Source organism: Sphaerodactylus townsendi, linkage group LG07 (genome assembly GCF_021028975.2).
Source record: "Sphaerodactylus townsendi isolate TG3544 linkage group LG07, MPM_Stown_v2.3, whole genome shotgun sequence".
Classification (NCBI taxonomy): Eukaryota; Metazoa; Chordata; class Lepidosauria; order Squamata; family Sphaerodactylidae; genus Sphaerodactylus; species Sphaerodactylus townsendi.
Window position 1 is genome coordinate 33,297,692 of NC_059431.1, and position 27,692 is coordinate 33,325,383.

At 40.1% G+C, this 27,692-nt stretch overlaps 2 protein-coding genes across 4 annotated transcripts in view; both read left to right on the forward strand.

The window, feature by feature from the left end:
- Window positions 1-11,297, forward strand: part of ERBIN (erbb2 interacting protein) — a 99,878-nt gene extending 88,581 nt beyond the window's left edge. For both annotated transcript variants that reach the window (XM_048502866.1, XM_048502867.1), the window contains 5 exons: window positions 540-671; window positions 2,078-2,287; window positions 4,122-4,214; window positions 7,266-7,340; window positions 8,174-11,297. In XM_048502866.1, the coding sequence (XP_048358823.1) occupies window positions 540-671; window positions 2,078-2,287; window positions 4,122-4,214; window positions 7,266-7,340; window positions 8,174-8,278 (615 nt within the window). In that variant the 3' untranslated portion in view covers window positions 8,279-11,297. The remainder of the gene's footprint in view (window positions 1-539; window positions 672-2,077; window positions 2,288-4,121; window positions 4,215-7,265; window positions 7,341-8,173) is intronic.
- A 4,978-nt stretch (window positions 11,298-16,275) lies between these two features.
- Window positions 16,276-27,692, forward strand: part of SREK1 (splicing regulatory glutamic acid and lysine rich protein 1) — a 40,366-nt gene continuing 28,949 nt past the window's right edge. Inside the window, exons 1-2 of one of the 2 annotated variants that reach the window (XM_048504690.1) lie at window positions 16,276-16,486; window positions 21,891-22,024. In XM_048504690.1, the coding sequence (XP_048360647.1) occupies window positions 16,290-16,486; window positions 21,891-22,024 (331 nt within the window). In that variant the 5' untranslated portion in view covers window positions 16,276-16,289. Of the gene's footprint in view, window positions 16,487-21,890; window positions 22,025-26,058; window positions 27,063-27,692 lie in introns of those variants that run through there. The other variant, XM_048504691.1, reaches the window with a different exon arrangement.

The following is a 27,692-nucleotide window of genomic DNA, read 5'->3' on the forward strand; positions in this document are numbered from 1 at the left end:
TCCCACGACTGGATTCGCCACTGGTCCTTTGGAGACATAATTCCACATAATCACAGCTTTACTATCCTTCTCCATCTTTCAGTTCCTTAGTAAAATAATCAATACAGGGACTGTAATACAAAAAGCCATACAAAAACTTTTGTAGTGCAGCAAGACAGTGTTGGAAGTAACATTGTTTATGACCAGAATGAGCCAGAAAAAGGATAAATCTAGCAGAATGAGTCAACAAAAGACTAATGTTAAGTTTGCAAATCCTTTAATGGTAACTGGTTTTGTGAATAGTTTCATTATGGGTTGTTTAGCTCTTAGTCTTATAAAAGCTGCAACATTTTTCAGAAAACAGTGTTAAAAGTTTGTGGTCATTTCTGGGCTGATGTAATAGGATTAAATTCTCTAATATGCTTAAATAATATGCCTAGCATTCAAGTGAAGATAATTAGCAGTTATGTGGTTGTAATCTTTTGAAGGAGTGCCTAAAACCTTAAATTATGCACCACAATGAAGTGGAAATATTTATATGCTTTTTTTGTCTTTTAAAGCATCCTCAAACATCCACACCAGTAGAATCATGTCAAGAGGATGTATTTATTTCTGGACATCAGAATTACTCAACTGCCACACTTGGTCTCAAAGATGTTGCTCCTGACAGCATAAAGAAACTTCCTGTTCAGGTACAAAACCTACATTACTCATTACTCATGTATGCACCCTGAACACACCCTTGAAGTTCAAACGTTAAATAACAGTGGGACAAAGCCTCGTATGTGGTGACTGCTGTTACAAGAAAGGTTCAGTATGATGTGTAGTGATATAGGCATTAATTTTACTCTTTAAAGGCATGTTTTAGTATTTCAGATGCAATATGTGTGCTGTAATGATTAAATCTTGTAGTGTTGTGAAGAGTCCAATCATAACATATGTTTCATTATCAAAACTCATTAACTATGAGGAAAGAGTGTATAAAGCCTTACAAACCTGATGGCTCAAGTAATATGCTATAATACTTATTTTAATTTTGTAAGTTTAAATAAAAACATTTAAGCTCAGTGTTTTCTTGTTGAGGTGATGACTATGTACATAATTTGCATCAGTACAATGGATTGGATCCAAAGATCCCTTGCCCTATTGCGTTGTCTTTTGTCCACTGACTTAAGTTTTCAATATCATCAGAAAACAATGTTGGATTCAACCCAGTAGTTTTTAATGTTTGTGTGTCCCTCTTAAAATCATTTTAATATAAGTGGATAGTGCAATTTGAGGACCTATTTTCTACCTTTACCATCACATTTATTTGCATTCACCCTACAATTTTTTCCACAATGCCTGTGTTCTATCACTTAGCCAAGAAAAGACTGAAGCCGAGTCTAGCCCAAGGAGCCTTCCTCAAATTGTGGCTCTTCTGTTGGAAAAAGAGCCACATGTTGGAGGAACCTGCTGCTGCCCAAAGTCGAATATTATGGGCTAGTCATAAACTGATAGTCAATAATTACCCATGTCAGTCAAAGCTTTCCAGTTTGTAGAAGAATGTGTCAATTCTTCAGCTCCTGCAAGATTTCCATTGTCACATGGATATGGTGCATTTTTGCAGCCTTACTAACTATATATTTTCAGAAAAGAATATTTAAGTTAACCCTTTTTTGTTCCTGGTGTGTTTAAGGTTTATAACTTGATTTCAAATTTTTAACATGTGATCAGTGGAGTCATTTGTCTCCTATCACTATTTATATTGGAAAGTTTTCTGTCATTTTACAGGTTATTTAGGAGTCTGGCTTCCAATATAAAACTAACTTTGAAAAAAGCTGTAAAAATACTGATTCCAGACCAAAAATCCCAATTGAAATTGTAGCTTGGCTTTAGCCCATCAGGAGTCTATACAAAAGTACAGAGGAAATGCATTTTGTTTAGGTTTGTTTTTTATAGACAATTATTAGTTTTACTAGAACGTATAATGTATATTTTTAAAAATTACATGTTTGTAGTAAGTGCTTGCTAAGCATGATAAATCAGAACAGCTGTTTAAACCAACTATGACCTTGATGATGTAAAATGTTGGCTAATTATGCTTTACTTCCTTCAGATACCTTTGACAAATGGGCAGTTGTGCCAGCCTTCAAGACCTCAGGTCAACTATTCTCAAGTCAATCATCCAGCTCCCCAAGCATCTGTTGCAAGACATCCTTCTAGAGAGCAACTGATTGATTATCTGATGCTGAAAGTTGCTCACCAGTCCCCATACACTCAGTCCCAAGGTTTACCCAGGCAAAGCCATGAGCTGTCAAAGCAAGAGGTAAAGGAATAAAGTATGTTATATTATAAGGATAAGTTCTCACACTGATGTTAAGGTTTACTACAAGTACTTGGTGTCAACAAGCCACAAACAGAGTTTCCTTAAGGAGTATTTTCCATCATTGTTTTCTTGCTTCAGTTCCCTGGGCCATCTGAATATCCCTTGAGTACTGGTGAATCAAGGAGGGATTGGCAGAAATTCCTCTTTGACTCTTGCTCTGACTGGAGGCAGTTCAGGCAAATGGCACTGGCATGAAAAATTCCCCATGCTGTATTCTTAAGGGGACTAATAACATTAAGGAGCAACATGGGGAAGAGGGGGCTCAGAGGGGTGCAGCAGAACCTTCCCACAGACTTGTAATGTTCATGGGGTTTGTGGGATCTAAGCAATTTAGTATGGTTTACTGAGCACCATAGTTTTGCTTTGGCTGTTCATTAGTTCAGGAACACTCAATGTCTTCAAGCTTACTAAAATTATGGTTGATAATGGCTTCTATTGCTACTTCTGCGTATGCTTTTACAGGAGGTTCTTCAGGAATACTTAAACTAATGATGCCAGAGTTCAAAATATTGTATTGGGTTCTGGGGAAGGACTGTTAGCTGCCTTCTCCCTACCAGTCAACCTTCCTTTATTCCTCCAGAAAGCATTTCCTGAAGGTCTTCAGACTTGCAAGAACAGCAGGGAATACAGCATGTGAGGCTGCAGTTCTAGTAGGAAAACTATGGGAATTGCAGACACATATCTCTTTATACAAGAAGAGGTGCCTGAAACCAATTATTATCTATAATTCTAGACATCAGAAAAGTATCCAATTCATCTGATTTTTAGACCTCAATTTATAGAAAAGATTTTTATTGCTGTTTTTGAAAAGCATCTTCTTTATATGCATTTAGAAAACTAGTAAATGTACACCTATTTTCCTGAGCCTTTAGCTGAAGAGAGGGCTTCCCCCTTCTGGTAATATGAATTTTTAGAATAGGTTTTATGAAAATTTTAAACAGGTTTTTTGGAATTCTAATAAGTGTTACGAATTTTGATTGGTTTATTAGGTTTTATGGGTTTTAAATAAGTTTTACTGCTACAGATTTTAATTGCTTTTAGGTTGATTGATATTTTATGACTTTTACCTTATGTTGTAACTTGCCCTGAGACCTTCGGGTAAAGAGCAAGGCAAAAATACAAACAAACAAACAACTATCTGAGCCAACACTCCGAAATATAGAATTGAGTCTTTCATGCTAAGTTGCTTTTTTCTGTTCCGAGTTAAGATAATTTTTCAGTCACTCGCTTGTTCTTTTAAACATGGCAGCTTGATTTATAATTAATTGCATAATAAAATACTCCAGTCATTAATTTTACAGGATAAATGGGTATAGCTATGCCCATTCTCCTACGTTTGCTTTCATTATCAGTTACTTGAGTTTTTATGCTGTAGTTTGGCTATAACAATGAACTTTTGCGCTACTAGTGAGGGGGAGGAGGAGGTAGGGTTGCAGACTTGGTTTGGGACATTCCTGATGACTGGGGGCAATATTGGTGAGGCTGAGTTTGGGGAGCTCAACAGGGATGTAATGCCATAGAGTCTGCCTTCTGAAGCTTCGATTTCCTTCAGATGTCTGAAGTCTAGAGTCTAGAGATCAGTTATAACTTCAGGAGAACTTCAGACCCAACACTTTGTGGTTAGTAAACCGATCGGGGCAGGGGGGAGCATGTGAGAGTGAGATTCAAGCACGAATGAACAAACATTGGTTTGTTGTTACATGTGAACTGTGCTAGAACTTCAACACATTGCAAAGGTTTTTTTAACTTTGGTTTTTAAACATTGGTATTTTAGATTCGAGTGAGAATCGAGAAGGATCCAGAGCTTGGATTTAGCATATCAGGAGGAGTTGGTGGTAGAGGAAATCCATTCAGACCTGATGATGATGTGAGTATTAAAAATATTTAAAATGTAGATAGTATAGTGGCAGGCATTTATCAGAGTTTTAAACCATTATCTTAAGTACAAAATGAAGAGTTGTAATCTTGGTTTTTTATACCATTTTCATCCCTTTGGCTTTGTTGAAGAAGAAAATGCCATTGAGTTGCAACTGACTCTTGGCAACTCTATCCATGGGGCATTAGAGGAAAGAAATCAATGTTGATCTGTAAATATCTAAAAGAGCTGTCACAGTGAGGATGCAGTAACTGTTTCACAGTATCTCCCAAAGGACTGACAGGAAACAGTTGCAGATTTTTTTATAGTATGGGTTGCAGATTTGTTATAGAATGCCTCCCAAATGTTGGCCATCTTTTTATTTTATTTATATTTTATTTGTTGTTTATAGTCTGCCTTGCCCATTGGAACTAAATCTGGATTGCACAATGTAAATCAATACAGTCAGTTGGATGATATCTGACAATATATACAATTGAGCAGTGAGTTCCTGACAATAAACCAGAAAAAGTGAAGGACTCTGGAAGATGTAGTCCAAAGTGTGTCATTTCTGCTGTACATAGGGGCTGATGGGACTACAGCTCTCAGACTCCTCACTCAGCTGGTAACACTTTTTAAAGCTCTAGGGTCCTTGCAGGACTGTCCTATTCCTTGCCTGAGCCAACTCTTGAGTAAGTCAGGAGTGAGCCCAACACTAGCAGTCAGAACTGAACAGGCCACTCCACACCAGGCTGTTCGGAAGGAGGGGGGAACGCCTCACCACACTCTGAATGGCTCTGGCTGAGGCAGTGAAAGCGGGGCTGTTGAGGGAGCCCATGCCCATCCAGAGCTACCAAGAATTGGACTGGGGGAAAGAGAGAAAGAGAGAGTTGGAGTAGGAGCAGAAAGAGAATGAGTGCTGGGAGGCAGGAGAAACATAGATAATAGAGAGTTGGGGTAGAAAGAGAGAAAGAGAGAGCTAGAATAAGTGAACAGTCAGAGGGGTGTGGGGGACAGAAAGAGAGGTGAGGTATCAGGGCAGAAAGTTAAAAACAGAGCTGGGTTATGGTGCAGAAAGAGAGAGCTGAGGTAGGGGGCCAGAAAGACAATTGGGGTAGCGGGGCAAAAATAGAGAAGATTAAGAGAAGGGATCGACAGGATGGAGAGTGAGAGGCAGAGAAGAAAGGAAAGAACAGAAGAACAAAGATAGGGATAATTTCCTCTCAAGTCCCCTCTTGCGGGTTCCCACTTGCTAGAGTTTGTTAAATTTTTTCACACGATGGACTCCCCACCTTCACAGGCACCCTGCTGGTTTTCTCCCTTTGCAAAATTGGGATCCTGCTTTGCAAATGCGGGAGGTACCTATGGAGATTGGGAGAACTCTCCCCATCTTCACAGATATCCTGCTGGCTCCCCTCCCCCTTTGCAAAACCGTGATCCAGCTTTGCAAATGCGCAGGTGCCTATGGAGATGATATTCTGCTGCCCCTCCTTGGCAAAGCTGAGCAGTCATCTTGAAATCAGGTGGCTGTTGTGCTTTGAACTGCTTCCACCCAGCTACAATTATTGCACCAACTGTGCCTGTTCCTGGCTCAGTTTGATCTAGCCACAGTGATGTATGCCTTAGTTACATCTGTATTGGAACACTGCAATGCATTCTACTTGAGTTATCTTTGAACAGTTCCAACAGTACAAAATCGTATGGCTGCACTGCTGCGGAACCAGTTGCCAGGGTCATATGACACCAGACCTACAGCAATTAGTCTGGTTTCTGATCTGCTTCCAAACCCAATTCAAGGCTTTGTTGGCTCTGACCTTTAAAGTCTTCCATGGCTTGGAACTGGGGTATCTGAAAGCCCATCTTTTTCTCATACAATCCTACTCAGATACTAAGATCACAGGGAGCGGCTTTCTTGACTGTCCCATTGGCCAAGGAAGTTGATTTGGTGGGTACACAAACGAGGGCTTTTTCTGTGGCAGTCCCATGATTATGAAAGTGAAAGCTGCTTTCAGTTCCTATAAGATAGAAAGGGAGCTAATAAATGTTTCAAATCAATAAAATAAGGGTTCAGTGAAATGTAGTAGTGACTTTCACAGATCCCAGGATTGTATCAACATCAATCACAGTGACTAGATCAAAATGATCTACAAGGCAGATTAAGTCAGTAGAAAATGTTTCTCATAGAAAGACTGGAATCTTTAGAGCTTTGCAATGAAATTGCTATAGTTTGACCACAGTTCTGTGAACTATGTCCCAACCAGGGTATGTCTTTTAAAATTACTCTCAGCACTTCCTGGCAAGCTATGTTTTGAAACTAGGGGATTTCAAAAGATATTTGCGTGGTCGGGGCAGGGCGGGGGTGGGTGGGGAGAGTGTTGATCAAGGGCAAGATGAAAAATCCTATCAGGTTCCAGAGGAAGACTTGATTGTGGTCTGCTTCCACAAACATCTTGTGTTGGATATAAAATATTAAATCAGTTTCAAGCACAGTTCTTTTCATGTATTCAAAAAGTGCAGGGAAGCATCTTATTTTGGTCTGTACAGCATCTGAACACACATCAAGTTTCAAATATGGGGCAAGGAAAGTGTTGTTGAATTTAAAAAGACCCGCTGGTGATGTACTTATACTAGTAGATTGGGGTCAGCCTAAATTAGTGTAGTGGCATATTGGAAATATGAAACAAGATAGGTAAAGTAACTGCATTTTCCACTTGTGCATTCCATTCTCTTATGCAGGTAGGAATTTAACCTCAAATTATATCTTAGGCTCAGAGCAAATATTATAATTTAACAAGGCTTTTGGGATGTGGGAATCTCTCTCATTCATTGTTTTGGCTTGCCTCCCAATTTTTTGGCTTGCCTCCCAATTTTTTTAAAAAATGTATATACACACTCTATTGTTTATCTAGTTTATCTAGTTTTTGCATCACACATTATTGTGTCTCATCTTGATTAAATGGAGTTCTGGTAGTACCCATGATTTTCTTGCAGAGGTGGTAATCCCAGTTAATTGTACGTCTGCACTATAAGCATATCCACAACTTTTTTCCTCTTTGCTTGAAGGGTATATTTGTTACCAGAGTGCAGCCTGAAGGACCAGCATCTAAACTCTTGCAACCAGGAGATAAAATTATTCAGGTACTTTACTTCAGTCTTATATAACAACTTTCTCTGAATCCTTTTCTTCTGTCCCTTCTTCAATTCTCCATTTTATGTCTTAAACTACTTCTTCTCAAGTCGTTTGGTCTGTGCACTGACCTATTTAATTAATTTTAAAGAATAAACCCAAGTGTTTTCAAGATATGCTATCTTACCATAGTTCCATTTTTCACAATGCATGTAATTATCCCAGGAAGATGTCCATACCCAAAGGCAGCTAGGCTTCAATATCTGGGCAGTGAGGCGGGGCTGGGGAAGGACATGGGTTGGGGAAAGTCCACAATCAGGAATGACAGGGCAAGCAGCCACTGGGGCCGAGGAGGGGTAGGCATCCACCTGACACCAAATTGGTGGGTCTGACTGGGGATGTGGAACAACCAACCAATTAAGGAAAAAGTGTGCCCAGAATGAAGAGGAAGCAAAGTTCCAGGCTCCCAACTCTGGGAAACTGTGGACTGTGAAGGAGAGGCTGTCCATGAGAACTCCTCCCTCACTTCTGAAGCTGCTCTGGGACCCAAGGCACTGGAGAGCCCTCATGAGGGGCCAGCGTAGGACAATGCCCTGCCACTTGGGGGGTGCCACAGCAATGTTAAAAACAGTTTTGTGATTGGACTTTTGGGCATACCCAGAGTACTTAGGTGTGTGTGTGTATCTGGTAAGTATAATGAAAATGCTTCCGTTCTTTCACCAGCCTGTTGCCCTGAGATACATTTGGACTAGAACCAGGAAGAGGCCATGAAATTTAAGTCTGAAGTTTGATGTTTCTGAAAAGTTGTTCCATTGCATTTATCTGGATTTAATTTCTTTTCCAGGCTAATGGCTATAGCTTCATCAGTATTGACCATGGACAAGCGGTATCTTTGCTAAAGACTTTTCAGAACACAGTGGAACTCATCATTGTGAGAGAAGGTTCTTAAATACTGTGGATAAAAGGGAAATGCCAGCATGCTTCTTTGAAGGACTTGTTGGAAACTGAATATTTTGATTATTTTTATATGTGAAAAGAACTTTTAAAATTATGTACAGTAATACAATAATTTACGTGGTCATAGGGGGAAGAACCACTGTAAAGAACATAAATAAAATAGTCTTGGAAATATGTGTGGTAACAAACCCTTGAGTTTTTAAAGCATTGGAGCAATCAGAGATCACCCCTCCAAGAACAAACCTGTGGTGTTTTTTGTACAGATGGTGGGTTTATTTTTGGATAAATCATACATATTACTGAACTTTGTGTAAAGTTATAAGGAGCCTCAGTTGTAGCCAGTGGACGGATGGCAGGGCTTTCTGTCCTGTAGCTGTGTTTTGCCTTTATTTTTTGTTCACCTGGTTTTTAGTATCTTTGAAACCACTTCTGTAGATGCAGCTAAGAGATTTGAAATGTTGGCTTGGCTATGTGCATATTGTATAGATGAATGGGTCGATGGAATGTGGGACTGGCTGGATTAATTTAAAAGGCCAGATTAAATGGCAATGGAAGTGAGGAACCAAGAAAGGAGGGGAAGAAAAGTTAACTTGAGAATGTATTATCTACCAATAGAAAAATGCAATAAAATGTGAAGTCTTTCCAGGAAGACTATAAATATACTTCTGGGAGTTCTACAGGATTGGCTCATATCAGATTTACTAACTGTCTTATTTGCTATGTGTAAATCAATTTTGGATGCTATTTTTAAATCACACAATTGTTTTTCCATCTGTATTGTGGAGTTGTACCCAGAGACTCCTTTTTAAATTGAAAATCCCCAGTTTTGTGCAAAACGGTGGTTTTCTTCTGCCTTGTATGAAATACTCCATTTTCAATTTATTTATAGTTTTTATTAAAAAAAAAGAAAGAAACTGAAATGGCCAGTTTTTAAGACTATGTTGCCTGAAACTCATCACGTATATCACAGGTGTGTGTGCATGTTCCAAAGCTTGAATCACTCTGCTAGCAAGAACCTCATTGTTTTTAATGGGGTTTGTGAGCCCTATGAGGAATGGGCTGCCCAGGAGTTAAATGGTGCAGGAAGGTTTAGGGGAGACATTTGAACTTGTTTGGTCTTGAATTGCCTTGTTTAGACTAAAAGGAAACAATATGTATGGAGCTAGGTAACCAAAGCCAGTTTCTATGAGACTGTCACACAGCAATGGGAGGCTTGATGTTGGGAAATTGTAGGGCAAAGGGAGGGGTACTCGGGACCCACCAGTTTGTAATGATCTTTCTCAAAGGGCTGTTCCTACAGGTGACATTAAATGTGAAATAGACACTTCAGAGTCATTAAAACGTTTCTAACTATATTAATAGTAATTTACCACAGGCTGCCTTTGTTCCGTATTGTACAAACTATCGGATTATACATAATTAATTTTATGACAAACTTCATGTTTATTTTTTTCCTTACATAACTGAGATGAGATTGCATAACTTTAAGGGGTAATAAATAATGCATAGTTATTATGGACCAGAGAAAAGTGCCATAGAAGACCAATAACTGTTTTTTTCCCCCATTTTAGGGTTTTGGTTTTTTTTTTAAAAAAGAGGCTAATGATTTTTCATTGGAGCAATATTCAGTTACTGCAGTTTTTAATGAATTGAAATCGGTAGTTTTAAAGCGAAATCTATCAAAAAACACCAGCCGACTGTAGTTTTTTTGGAAGGGCATGGTGGAACAGAAAGGAATTTACATACCTAACAGAGGCTGTACTTTTTAAATACGCACGCTCCAATGGTTATTGCACTTCAAAGATGTTATCAATTGCATATTGTACTGTGTATAGTTTTAATAATTTTAATTGAAACCCTTATCAACTCTTTGTACATTAATTTTAGTTTATTTTCATTAATATTTACATAGGAATTAATTTTTTTATATTAGTAGAAATGTGCTGTCTTTTGGGAAAAAATTACTTACTTTTTGTGTGCTGTTAATCTTTAAAGAAAATGAGAAACATAACTATATAATGGCAGGCATCAGTGTTACCTTGCTTCTAAAAAATGACTTTAAATTTAATTTGATGGTTTAAAATTTCACATTCATTGCTTTTAATCATACTAGTAAATCCAGCCTTTTAAAGGGAATGCATACAGATCAGTCCTAATTTGACCTGAGACACAAACTGTAATTTGGGAAGAGCAAAAAGCTTAAACCTGAACTGATTCTTTACTGATTGTAGACTTAATTCAATCAGGTTTAGATAAACTGAGTGTTGAAATGCACTACATTTTGTATGAAGTATTGTAAACTATGCTGTTATGCTTTAATTTAATTGGAATAGTTTTGTATAACAAGGAGACTGTTGCCAGAAACAATAAATTGTAGAAAAAAATTAAAGTGACAAAAATGTGGTGCTTTCTAGATGCTTACAAGAAATTTAAATCATCTGTGAAATAGTATTCTGAAAAAATTACACATTTTATTAATGCTATTCCATTTTTATATTGAGACCATTTTTTTCTGCTGAAAGAAGTTGTCGAAGAAGCGGCTAATTTGAAATGGAGAAAAATATCCCAAAGACATGGATTTTTAAGGTTTCTCACCTTGTCCAATGAAATATATCTGCAATTTCTGTTTTAGCATAGTTTAAATAAAGTTGTTTTTCAGCTCTATGTCTTTTTCATGACAGTTCATTAAAGAATCAGTTCAAATGAAGAAAAATTCTGGAAGAAAAAATCCCACATATTTATTGTGTAAATATATATATTTTTACTTTTTTGGACTGGAGTTTCAAATGTGTATATACTTGAACACATGATATGAACACAATCATAGCAATAAGCAACACAGAGAACCAAGCATTCATGATTAATTTGCTGTACTACTTTTTTTAGAATTCTTCCCTTGTCAGCGGCTATGTAAGGTTTTTATCAATCAGCGTTTACTCAGCATTCCAAATTTTTGTATATAATTGTTTCTGAAGTAACAGAGAATAGATAATAAACTAATGCTCTTTAAAGTTTGTGTAATTTGCTGATTTTAAAAGAATTCCCGGCCGATGTAAATACATGAATATCTCCAATAGGGATTTACGGACTATTAAATAACAGAACTACTACAGTGGAACCTCGGTTTTCATTGGTAATCCATCCAAAAAGAATCGATGAAAATTGAAACCAATGAACACCGAGTCATAGGAATCAATGTAAATCCAATTAATCTGTTCTAGGCACTCCAAAAAACATACCAAAAACAAAATTTTTGGTGAATAAACATAGTGTTTAATGCTGCAAAAAGTAACAAACAATAACACTAGGACCAGCTTCAGAGCCAGTGGACCAATGTCGCACCAGAAAGCTGTCCAAAGAGGTCTGTTTCTGATGCCTCTTTAAGATTTGTCTGAAATTGGGCAAGACATTGTCATTAAACAAGTTGCAGACACAGCCTGCAACAGCTTCGTCCGGGTAATTTTTCTCCACAAACCCCTGCACCTTACTGCCAATCGATGAAAACCAAGGCAAATTGATGAAAACTGAGACAAATGTTTCACTGAAAAAATCGATGAAAACCGATGAAAACTGAAGGCAATGAAAACTGAGGTTCCACTGTACTGAGATTTTGTCTGGTTGAAACTTGATAAGATTGAAAGTATTTCTTTTCAAAGCCCTAGTGTTATTTGACTTTGGATTAATAGTGCAATTTTAAACAGAGCTACACCCTCCTAAGTCTGTTGAAGCCAGTGTTGCCTCAAAGAGTCTTTGGGTGATAGATTGTATGAGGGCCTTCAGGTTGTATGAGGGCCTTCTATAAAACAGACAGGTGTTCAAGAGGTGTACCACACGAGGGACACCCATGTCTTCAGGTGTACACCTTTTGGTCACTTAATCAAATGGCGTGTGCCCCAGCCACATGCCACCAGGCCATGGCCCCCAGGAGTCAGCCTGCAGAGGGTGGGGCTCAGCGGTGGGTGGCTGCAGTGGCTGCCTGCTGCCAAGCCCCCCCACCTCTGTGCAGGCCGGCTTTCAAAAGTCAGTCTGCTGGGAGGGCGGGGCCCAGGGGCATGGTCCCGACTCCCCCACGCTTGGTATAGCGCCGCCCCCAGCCTCCATGCAGGCCAACTTTTGAAAGCCAGCCTGCATGGAGGCAGGCGGCTGGGCTCAAGGGCGAGCTACACCTGAGCCACACCCTGAGCACCGGGTGAGGGAGTGGGGGGCACCTGGAGTGGGAGTTGTCTCCAGGTGCCATTTACCCCCGATATGCCTCTGCAGGTGTGTCAGTTTCATTAAAATCATATTCTGGAGTGCACTGATTTGGTCCCCCTTAACAGATGTGGGTGAGATCCCTGTCCATACTTCATGATGAGACCCTTTGATTTGAACCCTCCAGTCTTCTCTTAGTTATTTTGAAGGGCACCCCCCCCCCCCCAAGAACCTAAGTGGGGTTCCCTAGGATGAGTCTCAGAAACTATGTCCTGGTATCCAACGACTAAAGGGCATTCTGTCACGGAAGCAGGATGTCAGTGCTACCTGTGCCTCTTCCCCCAGCTCCAAGGTATGTGTAATACAAGTATATCCCTTGCTTGAAAGAATGCTCCACCAAAGCACATGAACCATCTCATGTCATCCTTAAGTGCCATTTTCCATCAGTCACTGATAAAGGCAGCCTGATGTTGGACTCGCTCAGGATGATGATCCATCAAGGAGACAGCTTCACCACTGTTACACACTTAGTTCTTGCTAATCACCCCACCTGGGGAAGTTAGATGTCCCCTTCTATTTTGTCTGCCAAATCTTGACAGCAGTTACCTTCAAAATACCCAGTCAAATTCAACTAACTTCATTTCTTGGACCTGACCCAATACTGGGGAAGTGGGGTCTGTGTCCAGCTATGGGAACTTTGTCCCATAAGGACTAGCCTGTTTCAGTGAAATGTGTGTTAGGCTCTGTCACTGCCTGGTATCCCTGCAACTGCTTTGCAGGATCCTTTCTCCTCAATACTCTGCTACATGGACTTCTGCTGCATGGACTCTCTTTGATTTCCAGCCTCTCACATACTAGGGATCAGGTAGTATCACCCATCTGAGCATCCTTATCCATCTACATAGGGTGAGTGTGTGTGCACATTTGGGAATAGGAGGATAGTGCATTTGTGTTTCTATAGTGGTGGGTGTAAGGGCCTTGGCACTTTAGGCTTAAGTTCTAAGTGTTGCTGAAATTCTGCCCTTTGTAGAAGCATTTGGGGAATTGCTAATTGCTTACACCTGATGTTATTAACTGGCCAAGACTTGCAGTCTAATTGGTTTGAGTGGGCTGTTGAGTTTAAGAAAAAAGGATTAGCCTTAGTGGCACATCTACAAACCTTCCCTTCCCCTGGAGAGGAGGCTACTTTACTGCACAGTAACAAATCTATTGTGGCTGATAGAACTACTAAGGACTGTCAGAATCCACGGAGCAGATTCTTTAAAAGGAGCCATGTGGCATAGTGGTTAAGTGCTTGCACTGTCACACAGTCAGGAGTTTGAGCTCCCTGTGGGTCAGATATCCTGGCAGCTGGCTCATGGTCAACTCAGCCATCCATCCATTTCCTGGTCAGTAAATGAGTACCTAGCTCATAGCTAGGGAGTGAAGAATAGCCAGGGAAAGCAATGGCAAACTACCCCACAAAAGGCTTGCCTATAAAATTACTGCTTGCAGTGGTACCCCACCCAGTTGGACACAACTGAAGGGGAAACTTTACCTTTAACTAATCTTTTGTGGCTGATAGAACTACTAAGGACTGTCAGAATCCATGGAGGTAGTGAGCTGTTGCTGCTAGTTTATAGTTATATGCTCAGCAGTCTTAGTGGGGTTTTGTTATTTTCATGTTTGTTTTGCCTGAGACTGGATATTTGTATTTTGCAGCACTATATCAATAAATTTGACTTACAGTTTAAACCTCTGGAATTACTGATAGAGCTGGACCAAAAGGGGAGGTTCATCCCCCCCATCCATCCTCCTCTTCCCAAATTTGCTCACACACTCACCCTATGGAGATGAATAAAGATGTTCAGGTGGGTGATATTACCTGATCCCAAGTATGTGAGAGGCTGGAAATCAAGGAGAGTCCATGCAGCAGAAGTCCATGTAGCACAGAGGCATAGCTGGGCCAGAGTGCGCCTGGTGCGCACTCCGGCTTTTTCGCACCCCCCCGCCGGCACCCCCCACACGCGGTGCACCCCCCACACTTACATTACAAACTGAGCAGGCTGGAGAACAGGCTTCAAAGGTCCTGGTGGGAACTAAGTGGGGGGGATCGCGAGGGGGCGTGATTTTCATCCCCCCGCGGCGCCCCCCATACTTACTTTAGAAACCAAGCAGGCTGGAGAACAGGCCTGTTCCCTTCCAGGCTTCAAAGGCCCTGGTGGAACTACATTTCCCAGCAGACCCTGGGATATGTAGTTCCCACCAGGGCCTTTGAAGCCTGTTCTCCAGCCTGTTCGGTTTGTAATGTAAGTGTGGGGAGGCGCGGCAGGGGGAAGGAGGAGGGGTGTGGGGAATTTTGCGCGCCCCCCCACGTGACCCAAAATCATGTGCACAGGGGCCCCTGTCCCCTGGTGGCTTCGCCACTGATGTAGCAGAGTATGGGATTGAGTGCTAGTGAATAAAGTCTTTAGTTTGAATCGGTTGACCTGCTACTTTCTCTTTGCAAATGTTGCTCTGTAATAAACCCCCCATGTCCACTGATAAAAGTGTATCACCTGAAGAAATTCCAACACCTGCTCCAGTCTAGTTTGGGGGACCAGGTTGTGTTATACTGAATCCTAGCTCCATAACACTGGGATCATTGTTTTCAGATTGTCTGTGCCACTCCATGGATCACCAATGATGTCAACTCATAGGAAAGTTAATTGACATTTTTCGGAAAGGTATGGTACCAGGAGCCAAGAAAAATTTTGATTTAAGATTTAATACAGCCATTTCTTCCTAGGGAATCAGTGTTACCAACTTCTAGGTGAGGGCTGGAGATCCCTTGAATTATAACTACTGTATAGATGGTAGAGATCAATTTTCTAGAGAAAATGGCTGCTTTGGAGAGTATTGTCTATGACAACTACACCCTGCTGAGGTTGCTTCCTTTCCCAAACCTCACCTTGGCTCTACCCCCAAATATCCAGGAAACCCCCAACATGGAGCTGGCGATCCTAAGGGGAGCAGATCTCTGTAATTGTCAGATCTGTTGTGATTCTGGGAATGTTGCTCCCCCCACTGCTGCTGGGGTGGGGGGAAGCCAGGTAGGGGTCAGAAAAAGAGAACAGTGATGGCGGGGGCGGGAGAAAGTGACAGTCATGGAGAGAGTAAGAAAGGGGATAGCAGGAGGGAGAAAGGGCAAGAGGCTGAGAAAGGAGGAAGCCAAGGTGGAGGAATGGGATAGCTGCTCATGAAAGTTCCCTCAGGGTCCCCACTTATTGTTATTTATGTTCCACCTCTACAAGTCCTGCTTGAGACAAGTTATAATAATAAAAAACACACATATAGAACAAGCCACTAAAAGCCATCAAACTATTGTGAGAAATGTTACTCTCACTTGTTTCTATTTATTATTTTGTTTATCTTGCCGATCCTCCAAGGAGCACAGAACAGTGTACACGGTTCTCCCTTTCATTACTTTTAACAACCCTGTGAGGCAATTATGTTAACAGTAACCGAGGTCACACAGTAAGCTACATGGCTAAGAATTCCCAATAACGCGCTACTGTCTGCAGAGAATATCGAAAAGTGTTAAAGAAAATTTACCCCCTTTGGAGGGTTTGTTATCTCTTCACTCCCATTAGTAATTTGGATAATAAACTTGTCCTGCCCATCAAACGCAATCGTCACCTGGAAGGAGAAGAGTCACACTGAATCCAACTGGGACTTGTAGTACACGCGCGTCGGCTGCAGGAGGCGATCATGTGCTTCGAAGTCTGGGCGCGTCTACGCACTCTAGGAAGAGACGCGGTTCTTTGTGGTAATTTCCGTCTCCTTGGCTGTGTATGCGGTTGAGTCCACAGAGCGCAGTGGCCGCCATCATGATGAACAGCGGCGGGATCGGGGTGCCTCTTGGCTTCCCCTTGACTCCTACATCGGTGATCCAGGTCACCAATTTATCCTCAGCGGTCACTAGTGAGCAGATGCGGACTCTCTTCGGTTTTTTAGGCGACATCGAGGAGTTGCGGCTCTACCCTCCGGAGTAAGTAGGCCTGACTGGGCCCTTTGGGCCATAGAGAATAGAGGGAACGAAAGACTCAGAGGGGAAGAGGGGGAAAACTGACCGGATGCCTTGCCCGCCATCTTGCTTGCGGGCGTTAATTGGAAGCTTTCCGCTGAACGGTATTTGTAAAAGGCAGAATTGCCCGAAGTTAAGATGGTGGCTGGTAACGGGTTTCTTACCCCCCGTTGCCCCTTCACTCGAGCCAAAATTGTTTCAGTCGTCGCTCCTTCATCCCCCTTCCCCCATGGGGATTGTTGCTGGGAAATTCATGCTGGTGCTCCATGGGGGGGCGGGGTGGGAGGGAGAAACAGGTCGACGTTACCTTTGATGGGTGTGAGAGCCTCTTCTTCCTCCCTCTTTCTTCTCTGGCGGCTTTTTCTTCCTCGCTCCTTGAATTCCCTTTATTTTTTGGGGCCCCATCTCTATCCAAAAAGCCCGAAAGGATAAGACTTTTAAACTTCGAAACGCCACGCTAAAAGTCCTTCACGCACACGTACTTGGGAATAAATCCCATTTTAATTAATGGGGTTTATCTCCAGTTAATTGTAACGGAACTTGAGAGTTAAAATTAAGAAAAGAAACATGGTGGGGTTTTTTCTTCATCTGCATCTAAAGATATTTCAGTGGTGAAAATTAAATAGGACTACACATGAATGGAGCCATTCTGTTACTGGCATTCTGACCTTAACTGTCTCATGGGGATTGTTAATGGTGGAAGGCCTCTTTTTAGATGTCTGGTTTTTTTAATATTAATCAACAACAGTTCATAAGTGTAGGAAAGTTACTTTCTGTTTTTTTATCAGTTTTTTTCTTTCAAAACTTGCTTTTAAAAAAATCAGACATATAAACTAGGAATATATTTTTTCATTTACTAAAGCTACTACTTAAGTCTCTGCTAATGATTTTGTTAAGCATAACTAATGTGTTAATTTCCTCCAGTGTCAGTTTCCAATTACTAAGATTCTTCCTCTGATGGATCACTAATGCCAGCCCGCAGTTCCCTTAACTTGAAGTAGGAAACCTATTCCAATTTTATCTTATTTGTTGTAAGAATATTCCATAGATCTCTTAAACCGGGAGTATATGTTTTCTTTCACTTGGACATTTCTGAGTAAATATGCATAACTATATATGGGCTCAGCATTATGACCTGTAAGAATACTTAAAGTCTGGAAATACACTTAATTAGATAAACTGACTACTTATATCTGTTTGTTTGTTTTTAAACTAAATTTATAAAAGATCTAAAGCATTTTGCAATCACATTTAAAACTGCAGTTCTGATTAGCTAAATTTTAAAACCATAAACAGACAATATCTGAACAAAATATAAATTAGCTTCACAATAATTTAAAACACTGAGAGATATTTTAAAAAAACGCGCTCTGCTTTGCACTATTTAATAAAAATGGTAAGGTGCCTTCTTGACTCTTTCCAGAAGGCTGTCCCAAAACATTAGAATTCCCATTATAAAGGTCAGAGAGCCAAGCCATGGCTGTTTTTACAGATCTGCAATTGAGAGCTAATTAAAGACCCTTCTGAGACGAGCACTGTTTCCTCATGGGAACATGTTAGGAAATACGGTCCTTCAAGTATGTGTTCCCAGGTTGTGAAAAGCTTTGAAGATAAGAACTGTCACCTTCAGTTGAGCTCAGTAACTGTAGCAAGAATCTATGTGGCTAGGGTAATTTCCATGCTAGATATAGTTGGAAATAAGAACTGTTGAATGTCGCACTAACGTATGATTTCAGCAAAAGGGATGAATCCCACAAGACTCATAAGTTCTTAATTAAACCTATAAAAGAAACGTTAGCTTCATCCAAAGTAGGCAATGCAGTTTCCTCTATAGGTGTCAAACTTGCGGCCCTCCAGGTGTTATGGTCTACAGTTCCCATCACCCCCTGCCAGCATGGCTAATTGTTCGTGCTGGCAGGGGATTATGGGAACTGTAGTCCATAACATCTGGAGGGCACGAGTTTGACACCTTCACCAGCATCAACTCTTTTTTTCCCCTCCCAGGATTTATCTTTGCATGTTCTTTTCAATGATGTGGGTTTTCTGGGAAAATATAAATGAGAAAATGTTTATTGTAATACCTGTAAAAATGTAATGACAGTATAGCAAATATTTCCCTTATATTGTTTAAATTACAAAAAAGGGCACTGAAAACAGTTGACATGCCACCCTTATCACAAATAAATATAAATAATATCATACGCAGCATGGGTTTGTTGCTTTTCTGTCCAAGTTGGGGACTCCAAGGCAGAAAACTATTAAAATGTAGATAAATATATATAAAATAATTAATCCAGTTAAATGATGTTCACAAAAACAGGAAGGAGGACCGATGAAAGTTAGTGAGGGAATCCCAAGCAAAACAAGAATGTCATGGATTTGTTTCAACACAATTTAGCTGTCTACTACAGAACCCTCTGAGGTACATTCCTTTAAGTGTCAGTTGCATTACTTGTCCCATATCAGATTACGCTATCCCTTGTACCAAGTGAGAAGAGATATAAATAAGAATGTCAGCTTTTAGTTCACTTTTGCAGTCAATTAGGTGAATTTGTGATTTGGCTTTAATATTTGAATTGTATTTATTAATAGTTTTATTCCTCCCATCCCACCCTGTGCAAGCACTGAGTCATTACTGATTCCTGGGATGATATCACATCACAACATTTACTAGGCAGTTTGTGGGGAGTCTGCCTCAGTGCAGGAAGTGGAGTACTGGCCTCAGAAGGGTGGAAGGCATTTTACTGACCTCAGAAGGGTGGCAGGCTGAGTCAATCTTGAGCTGGCTACCTGAAACTGACTTCTGTCTGGATCGAACTCAGGTTGTGAGCAGAGCTTTGATTGCTGTGCTGCAGCTTACCACTCTGCGTCATGGAGCTCCCTCCCCTGGTTTACACATCAATAAACATGCATACACTGTCTCACCCAATTCTTAGGCCTAATCATTTTGAAAAACATAATTACAACTGTGAAACTGTCATGCTTCCCTATAGTTTTGTGAAAAAAAAATATTTTAAAATTGAAGTTTTTTTGGGGGGGGGGAGAAAAAATGGAATTTTTGGTGAACATTTTCCACAGATTTTTATTCCCATCTTCTTCCCTGGTTCTCCCTCCAGACCCAGGAAGGGATAGCCGGGGGTTTATTGAGAGAAATGCAGAGCTGGTGGTCATCAGCATGTTGATGGCATCCCATCTGAGATGCCTGAATAATCTCATGCAGTGGTCTTAAAAGCATGTCTAAAAGCATGGAGATAGAACAGATTTCTGTAATACACACAGTGGACTTTAACTCTCTGAACGTGGCTTGACAGAAGGGATCTAAACTACTTTCCCCCTACCCTTTTCTTCAAATGCAGAGAAAATTCACCTTTATCAATGTTGAACCAAGAGCTTCTAGCACAGCCACGATGGCGATAGTTGTCCTAAACTGGGCCCGAAACCCGACTGAAAGTGGTCAAGGGCAATAATATCAAGTTAATATTACAGCAATAATGTTGTTTTCGTCATTAGGCTTCTTAAGGAGGAAAAAACAAAGAAACCCCAACATCTTACTGGAAAACAAATTACAGTACAATTCCCTAAATCCCCGGGGACGTGTTTAACTATACTCTTAATACTATGTAGTGTGATTTTATCTTTGTAAATTGTAATTGTGTAATTACTTTGCTATCTTCAAGCATCCAGTTAATTTACAAGATAGATGAACATAGCTGGAGTGCGGCCTTAAGCAGTCAGTTCATATTTTTCCACAGAATAAAATACTGGTATTTGATAAGTGTCAAATATGAAACCTTTACCAGGCACAATGAAGACTTTCAAAATATGACAATTCTTTCTTGTTCATGCCTTGATTAGTATATTTTGACTGCCTTATGTGCATGGCCCAGGCTAGCCTGATTCTGTTAGATCTTGAAAGCTAAGCAGCGTCAGCTGTGGTTAGTGTTTGAATGGGAGACCAGCAAGGATTACCAGGTTTGCTATGCAGAGGAAGGGAAATGGCAAACAATCTTTTAGTTCTTGCCTTGAAAATCTTATGAGAGGTCACCATAAATCAGCTGTAACTTGATGGTAGTTTACACCTTCCCACACACAAACACACACTCTTGCCTGCCTAAACAGAGAGCTCAGCCTTGAACGGGGTTCTTCCTGCCCAGTGTTGAGTGGGGAATTGTGCCGTGGCAGAGATAGGAGAGAGAGGCAAGGAGGAGGGCAAGCTTCTGCAGGCCAGATTAAATCATTTGATGGGCTGCAGGCTGTACTTTGGAGACCCCTGACATAGATAACAGGGTATAGTATTTCTGCCGGACAACATATTCTGATCTCTTGAGCTGCTCTCTGAAGGCCTGTTGTGGCCTTGTAGATGCAGACATGGTAGACTGAAACAACCTGTGCTCTTAGTCCCAGCTGTTTCCCTTGTCACACTCATTCTAGTTCCATTGCATCCGCTCCTGAACTGTTTTAGACTTTCCTCACTCCACTACAGCAGGGATGTATTCTGCTGCTATAACATAAGGAGAAAGAAGGTGCTTGTGTTACTGATGGGAGTCCAGTTCCTATTCTGGGCAGCAGGGCCCGGGATTAGGCTTTTCATCCTCAAGCCTTGAAGCACTGCCGAGTCAGTCTTAAGAAATAGGCTGAAGTTACACAGGCCTTGCTTTGTCATGTTACTGTAAGCAAGCGTGCATTCCTGGGTTGTTTTATGTTAGGATTTATAAATTGCAGGTGTAATTCTATTTTTGAAAGGTCTATACCTCTAACATTGAAACCTTTTTGGTCTGGCTGCTGTGGAACAAACGTTTCTTCAACACTTTTTGATACGGAGGAAAGGGATTTTATCTCAGTATTGTCTGTTTTCTGATGATGAAGTGCACAGTAGCTCAGATGCTAATTGGGATTAAGGGATTGGAACAAGCCTGTAGCAAGTCAAATTCCGAAACCTGGATTTTGGATCTGTCTCTATTTGTTTAATTGTTTGTTTAACACATTTTGTCTTGGCTTTCCACCCTAGCAGGGCCCCCAACATGGTGAAAAGGAAAGCATTAAAACATCTCAATAATTTAAAATATTTAAAATTGTACTATAGTTTGACAAAAACCTATAAATATAAAACACCGGAACCGGAGAGTAAGGCAAATAACCATTATTGGGGGTATGCTAAATTAAAAACTAGTTGGGCATAACCATGATAAAGGTTACCATCTGGATCTGATGAACTTATAGAAGAGGAGAACTAGTGTTATGGCTGCACCAACTGAACATGAACTAGGGTTGCCTGGGAAACCATGTTGTGTGTTCTAGGACTGTTCTGTTTATAATTACCTTTGAGCTGAGCTCAGTGACACCTAATTGGTTCTCTCTTATCTTGCAGCAACGCACCACTTGCTTTTTCCTCCAAAGTATGTTATATTAAGTTTCGGGAATCTTCGAGTGTTGGTGTGGCCCAGCATCTAACAAACACGGTTTTTATTGACAGAGCTCTGATAGTTGTGCCCTGTGCAGAAGGTTGGTATTTCAGACGTTTTTCTGATTTCTTGGTTTCTGTTCTGTCCGTTTGTTCCTCGTGTTTTCAGCAGCTGGAGTGGCTGTTGTGTGCATTCTGCTTTTTGGTGTTTCAGTTCTCATTTGAGGGGGATGGGCTGAAAGACCCTTTAAGAAAAAAACAGATGAAAACGTGTTTGCTGGATTTTAAAATTCTGTATTTGCCTTAGGTCCAAATTGTGTGGGTGTTTCCTTTTTGTAAAATATTTATCTTTTGCAAGAATTATAATGTTTTTGTTTGAAAAACAATTAAAATTTTAAACTTTGGCTGTCTTTCCAAATCACTAGTTTACTATAAAGCTGAGGGACAACTTAAGCGTCTTGTGATAAAGACTAACAAAATTATTGTTGCTTAAATTTTGTGAGCTAGGGCTCGCTTTGGCAGATCCAAGCTGAAATGGAAACTATTTTTTAAAAATTGAGTTGTGTATTCAGACTTATCTCTGAAACAATGAGAATTAGAACACTTCTTTCTTACTTTCATTAAAAGCTGGGATTAACCAGTCCTAAAGAGAACCGAAGAGTTGTAATAAGTGGCTTGGGGGTTGGAATAGAAATGTTTTGCGAATAAATTAATGTAAGCTATGGCATATTATATCCTGTATAATGCACTGATTAAAATAATCTGTTTGGGATGCTAGGGTGTTCTGTATTTTTAATGGGACCACACCAGTACAGTTGATTCAGCTTTTACAACAGTATGGCAACACACATTTCTGCTGGATCCCATATAAGCTACATCAGATGTTCAGATAATAAATGATGCCTGTAACAGTTGTGTTACCTGTACAGGATGTCAGTTTGCTATCTTTAGAAGGTAGTACAGAAACAGGTGTCAGAATCCCTTTCAGGAGAGGCAGAGTTGTGGACCGTGCTTGGAGGAAAGGAATCGGGCCTCCTGAAGCTAGTTGGGAAGCTGATGGAGATCACTTGCTATGAGCTGTAAGTTGCAGAGTTGACCTTGTTCAGGCAGAAGTTGGAAGAAGACTTTGAAGAATTTCTGGTCCAAGGGGAATTGAAACTGGAATAAAAAAGTAGCGAAGAGAACAAAGATGATTATTGGGTTGAATTCTGAAGTGAGGATGTGATGCAGTAGCAGTGGGGGTGGTTATTAACCCTAGGATTGTTATAGGCAGTCAGCATATATGTTCTGAATGATAGGTGAGCCCTTCTGGTGCCAGAGTTACAATGTCCATTATCCACCTCTGTTAACTCAGATTGCATCCTTGGTGAATCTTTCTCCATGAGAGAGAGGGAGAAAAGTCTTACTGAAATTTTAGTATTGGGATTTTACTGAGAGTTCTTGATTTGCATGTACAGATTTAAGTATCTGTTCAGTTTATTTTTTCCATTTAGAAACAGATAACACATTGCTAACTTAAGTGTATTATTATGGCCAACTCATGATACTTGGGGAACATAATTTTAAATGCACTTAACAGAGTGCTTTGATACCTCATTGTCTACTTGATTGCATTTTGTCAAACAATAAATACTATCTTTTATAGTCTGTTCCACAGAAAGATCATAGTACAGTCAGTTGAGGTGCAGCAGCTGAGAAAATTATATGCTTCTGTATTAGGATGTAGTCCTGAATGAATGTGAGAATTATCATATATTTTTACATACGGCCTTTGTCAAAAAACATTAGTTTGATCCTTATTGAACATGGTTCTTTGATACATCGATAGTTCATTGAATGACTTTCAAACAGATGCAAGGAGCAGGCACTAGTACCCAGACGGAGCATTTACAACAAAGATGGTCTGGCATGTTTCCTTCCACACTGGAGGAATATACAATCCTACTATTATATTTCTGTGGAAAAGAATATAGTAGTCTTATAAACAAGAGTACTTGCATTTGCAGGGCTCCATTGACAGGGCTGTACACAATTTTAAGAATGTGATATCCTGTGGGCCTCAGTTCTTTCTTTCAAATTAATTATTCTTCTGATTGTGGAGATTAATGTTTGCTAAAACACAAGGAACCACAGCACTATCTGGAAAGCCTCTATTGTTTGGAAAATGGACTTCTGGCCCCATTCTTTATCTTGCTACACATAATCTCGTACTACATGCTATGCCTCTTGCAAAAATAGAATCGGTTTTGTCAAGTGGATGGTACAGAATAAGTAATGTCAAAATTTTATAATGTGAACAACATTGAATATACTGCTCCTGATACAGAATGATGCGGAGCCTTGGTTGTGCATGCGATAACAGCATTTCTGTGCTCATGTCTTTGAGCAATGAAAATGTGTTTGAGGTGTAGGAATGCCTGTAGTTCTAGGATAAGATGGTTTATTGGTGTTCAGCTGTTCATAGCTTCCTGTCACCCTAACATTGCTTGAAAGACAGAGTAGTAGCTTTAAAGTACTGCTAACTAATCAGCTTATGCTCTTTCTTCTAGTTCTCACTCTATTCTCATTGATGGATCTGAGTTTGTTTGCAGTGATCCCAGTGTTCTTGGCTCAGTGATAACAAGGACACCTAAATCATTATTTCATTGCAGTTTTGGATTGATGGCTCTACAGCAGTGTGGTAAAGGAGCTAGAATTTCTGCACCAAATCCAGAACCAGATTTTTTAATGCCTAGAAAGTTTTATTTCTGCAAAAGCTCGCCTAGAAAGCTGTCTATACTTTAGAATCTGGTTCTGGTTTGGTAAAGATATTCCATCTGCCTGTTGTAGGGTTAGCAGTTGCAGAACTTTCAAACATGGTTGTGCTTTATTCATAGACTGATGATACTTAGGGTGAATAGAAGAGTACACAGTTTGCAGCAAGAAGTCAACAAAGCTGTGTTTGTGCTGAGAGAATGGACCTGTGCAGTGCATCTGATTACAAGTGACAGTGGACTTTACAGATAAATGCAGAATGCTTATGCTAGGTGCCTGCTGCTTGTAACCTCTCCACTAAATCTGTCCCCTTCTTCCCTGCTGTGCAGTTTGATACATCACTTGTCAATTATCTTTTCTGTTCTGGCATACAGGGTGCTGAATAGGGTTTCGATACTGCTTAAAATTCTCCCCAAAATGTGGCCACTGACCTCATCTGAATAAGTAAAAAACCATTCATAAGCAATACAAGCCTATGTAAACACAGATCAGAGGAAAATGCAGAAATCACAAAAATCGCCTTCTACTATCAGTGTAAGTTCTTTTGACAAATCACTGATCTCATACTGTGTCTTTAAAGACAACTAAGACGTTTAAGCATTTTAAAGTTGATACGTTCCGTGGAGGAACATCCTCATTGTAGCTCCCCAATTACATGATTCCAAGGATTGTTCGTAAGAGTGTTCTGAATGGCTGCAGTTGCAATGAAAGTGTGTGGGATTGATTGGTGATCAAACTTGAGCATTTGGAATTCAAACTCAACACGTTCCTTCAGTTTCGTTTGGAACAAACTGTAAGCTGGTCCAGACCGCAAACACAGGTGTGATGTGCCCAGTTATGGATTCCCCCCCCCCCCCCCCCCCCCCCGGAATACACTTCCTAATAATGGTTGAATTCTGACATGCAAGTCAGATATTGTGATATATAATACCTTTGTTGCCGAATTGTTTAGTGTCTGTGCAACAGGCACAGAGAGAGATGGGAGAAAGAGAAGGATTGCCCAAAGAAAGAAAGAACGAACAAAAGGACTAATCTATCTGTCAAGAATGATAGTTAACACTGTGTGGGTATGGTTGCATTGGGCAGTAAAATTGATGTTCTGTGTATAACATTGACATACATTCTTCCTCGCTAGTCACATGACTAACCAACATTGTGATTTTAGAGAGAGCAAAACATCATTGCCCTTTCCCCCATTGTCTGTGCATTTGAAATTTCTCTGATCTTGTTCCAATTTGAGAAAGGCAGAAAGTTGAAATGTGTCAAAGATGCCACCTTAACCATCATTCTAAACTTTTATGTCCACATTTTCTGGTAGATGGATTTTGACTATTAATTTGGTTTTGTATGTTTTTTCTGTGTGATATTTGTGCATTATTAGATGACTAGACTGGCCAAGGCAGACCTGTTACACTTGCCTGAGTTAGGCCTTGTTTGCCATGCCACTATACCTGCCGCCAAGTGACAACTTCATGGGGGAAATGAGAGCGAAGGCTGGCCTGCAGAAGACGGACGCCCTGTCTCTGTTTTTATTATTTTTATTTTGTTTCTTTTTTTCTAATTTTGTCCCTTTTTTCCTTTACTTCTTTCATTTCTACTTGTGAACTGGTTTTTCAGTTCTGTAAATTTGGTGTTCTGTTATAAGGGTTCATGATTCATTTGAAACTTGATTCTGTGAAACTGCTCATAGATGAGAATTCTGTCAGCGAAGCATTCTTAGTCAAGGCTAAGTACCATCTTGGAGCTGACTTAGTAATCAGTCTGAATGCAATGGAAATAATTTCCATTGAAATAAATTGGTATAACTTCTAAATAGACCACGTTGGGATTGGGTTGTTCAACAAGTGAAGTACTAAATTTGGTTCTGTAGATATGTGGATTCCCCCTGCCCCCCGGACTACACTTTTCCTGAAATGTTTTTGTCGCTTCCTTTCTTGACACCCTCCCCCACCCCATCCCTGGAACCTCTGACTCTTACACGGAAAGCCATAGACCTTAGCAAGTCAGCACCATTCTCTAGATAGACAGTGGGGCCATCATTTGTGAGATGTCCTCTCGTGCAGCTGCAATATGCATGTGCATATTGCAATGATGTGGGAGATCATCAAAAGGAAGAGGCTCCCTTGGTAACTGGATAAGAATGAGCAGGAAGCCATTGTTGTTTCCAGCTGTGTCTTTGACCAAAGTAGAAAATAGTTTAAACATTCAGGTTTCTGAAATAAAAAACTGGAGAGCACTCAAATCTCTGTAAACGGACTATGAAGTATTGACCAGTGTTTGTTTTGTATACTGTCTTCTCTTTGCTGTAGCAATCTGTAGGAAGATGGAACCCGCCATTTATTTGTCTCGTGAACCTTGACATATGATTACGGCATACTTTCTTAGGTACAGCAGAGACACATCATAGAAGTGTTTTCGTTGTCAAGTTTTCTGCACAAACTACACAAGAAAATATCAACAGTTCTTTGTTGCATTTTTCAGCAGCAGATATGAGAGAGTGCAAATTTGTACTGTCATCTGTTTCATCACATTCTTCCTTTTTTTAAGTAAAGCTTTTGCCTTCTCAAAAACGTCTGGTAATTTTAATGTGAACAACACAAGCTGAATTAAATTGTTAGCAATAGATTTTCCTGAAGATACTGATTTTTTTTCTAGCGGAATTTTGTTTGTTAAATCTAAAGCTACTTTAAACTTTGGAAATACAAACCTGACCTCAAAAGAGGGGTAAGATAACTTGCTGAGATTTTAAATTGACAGAAGTAAATGGTAACATTGAAAACTCATTATTAATAACATTAATAATGACTTGAATCAACTGCAATTATTCAATTATTAAAAAGACATGGTTGGAATGAATGCTGTTTGTGTGTATTTGTGTGCTTTAAAAATCATTGTTTTTGGAAACCTCATTCAGCCATCCCCAGTTCTCTGTGTTTTGTATATAGGAAGAACTCCAAACTCCGTTAATGTCTTCTTTTTTAGGAAATGGGCTCTTAACTTCTGAAATACGTTTCT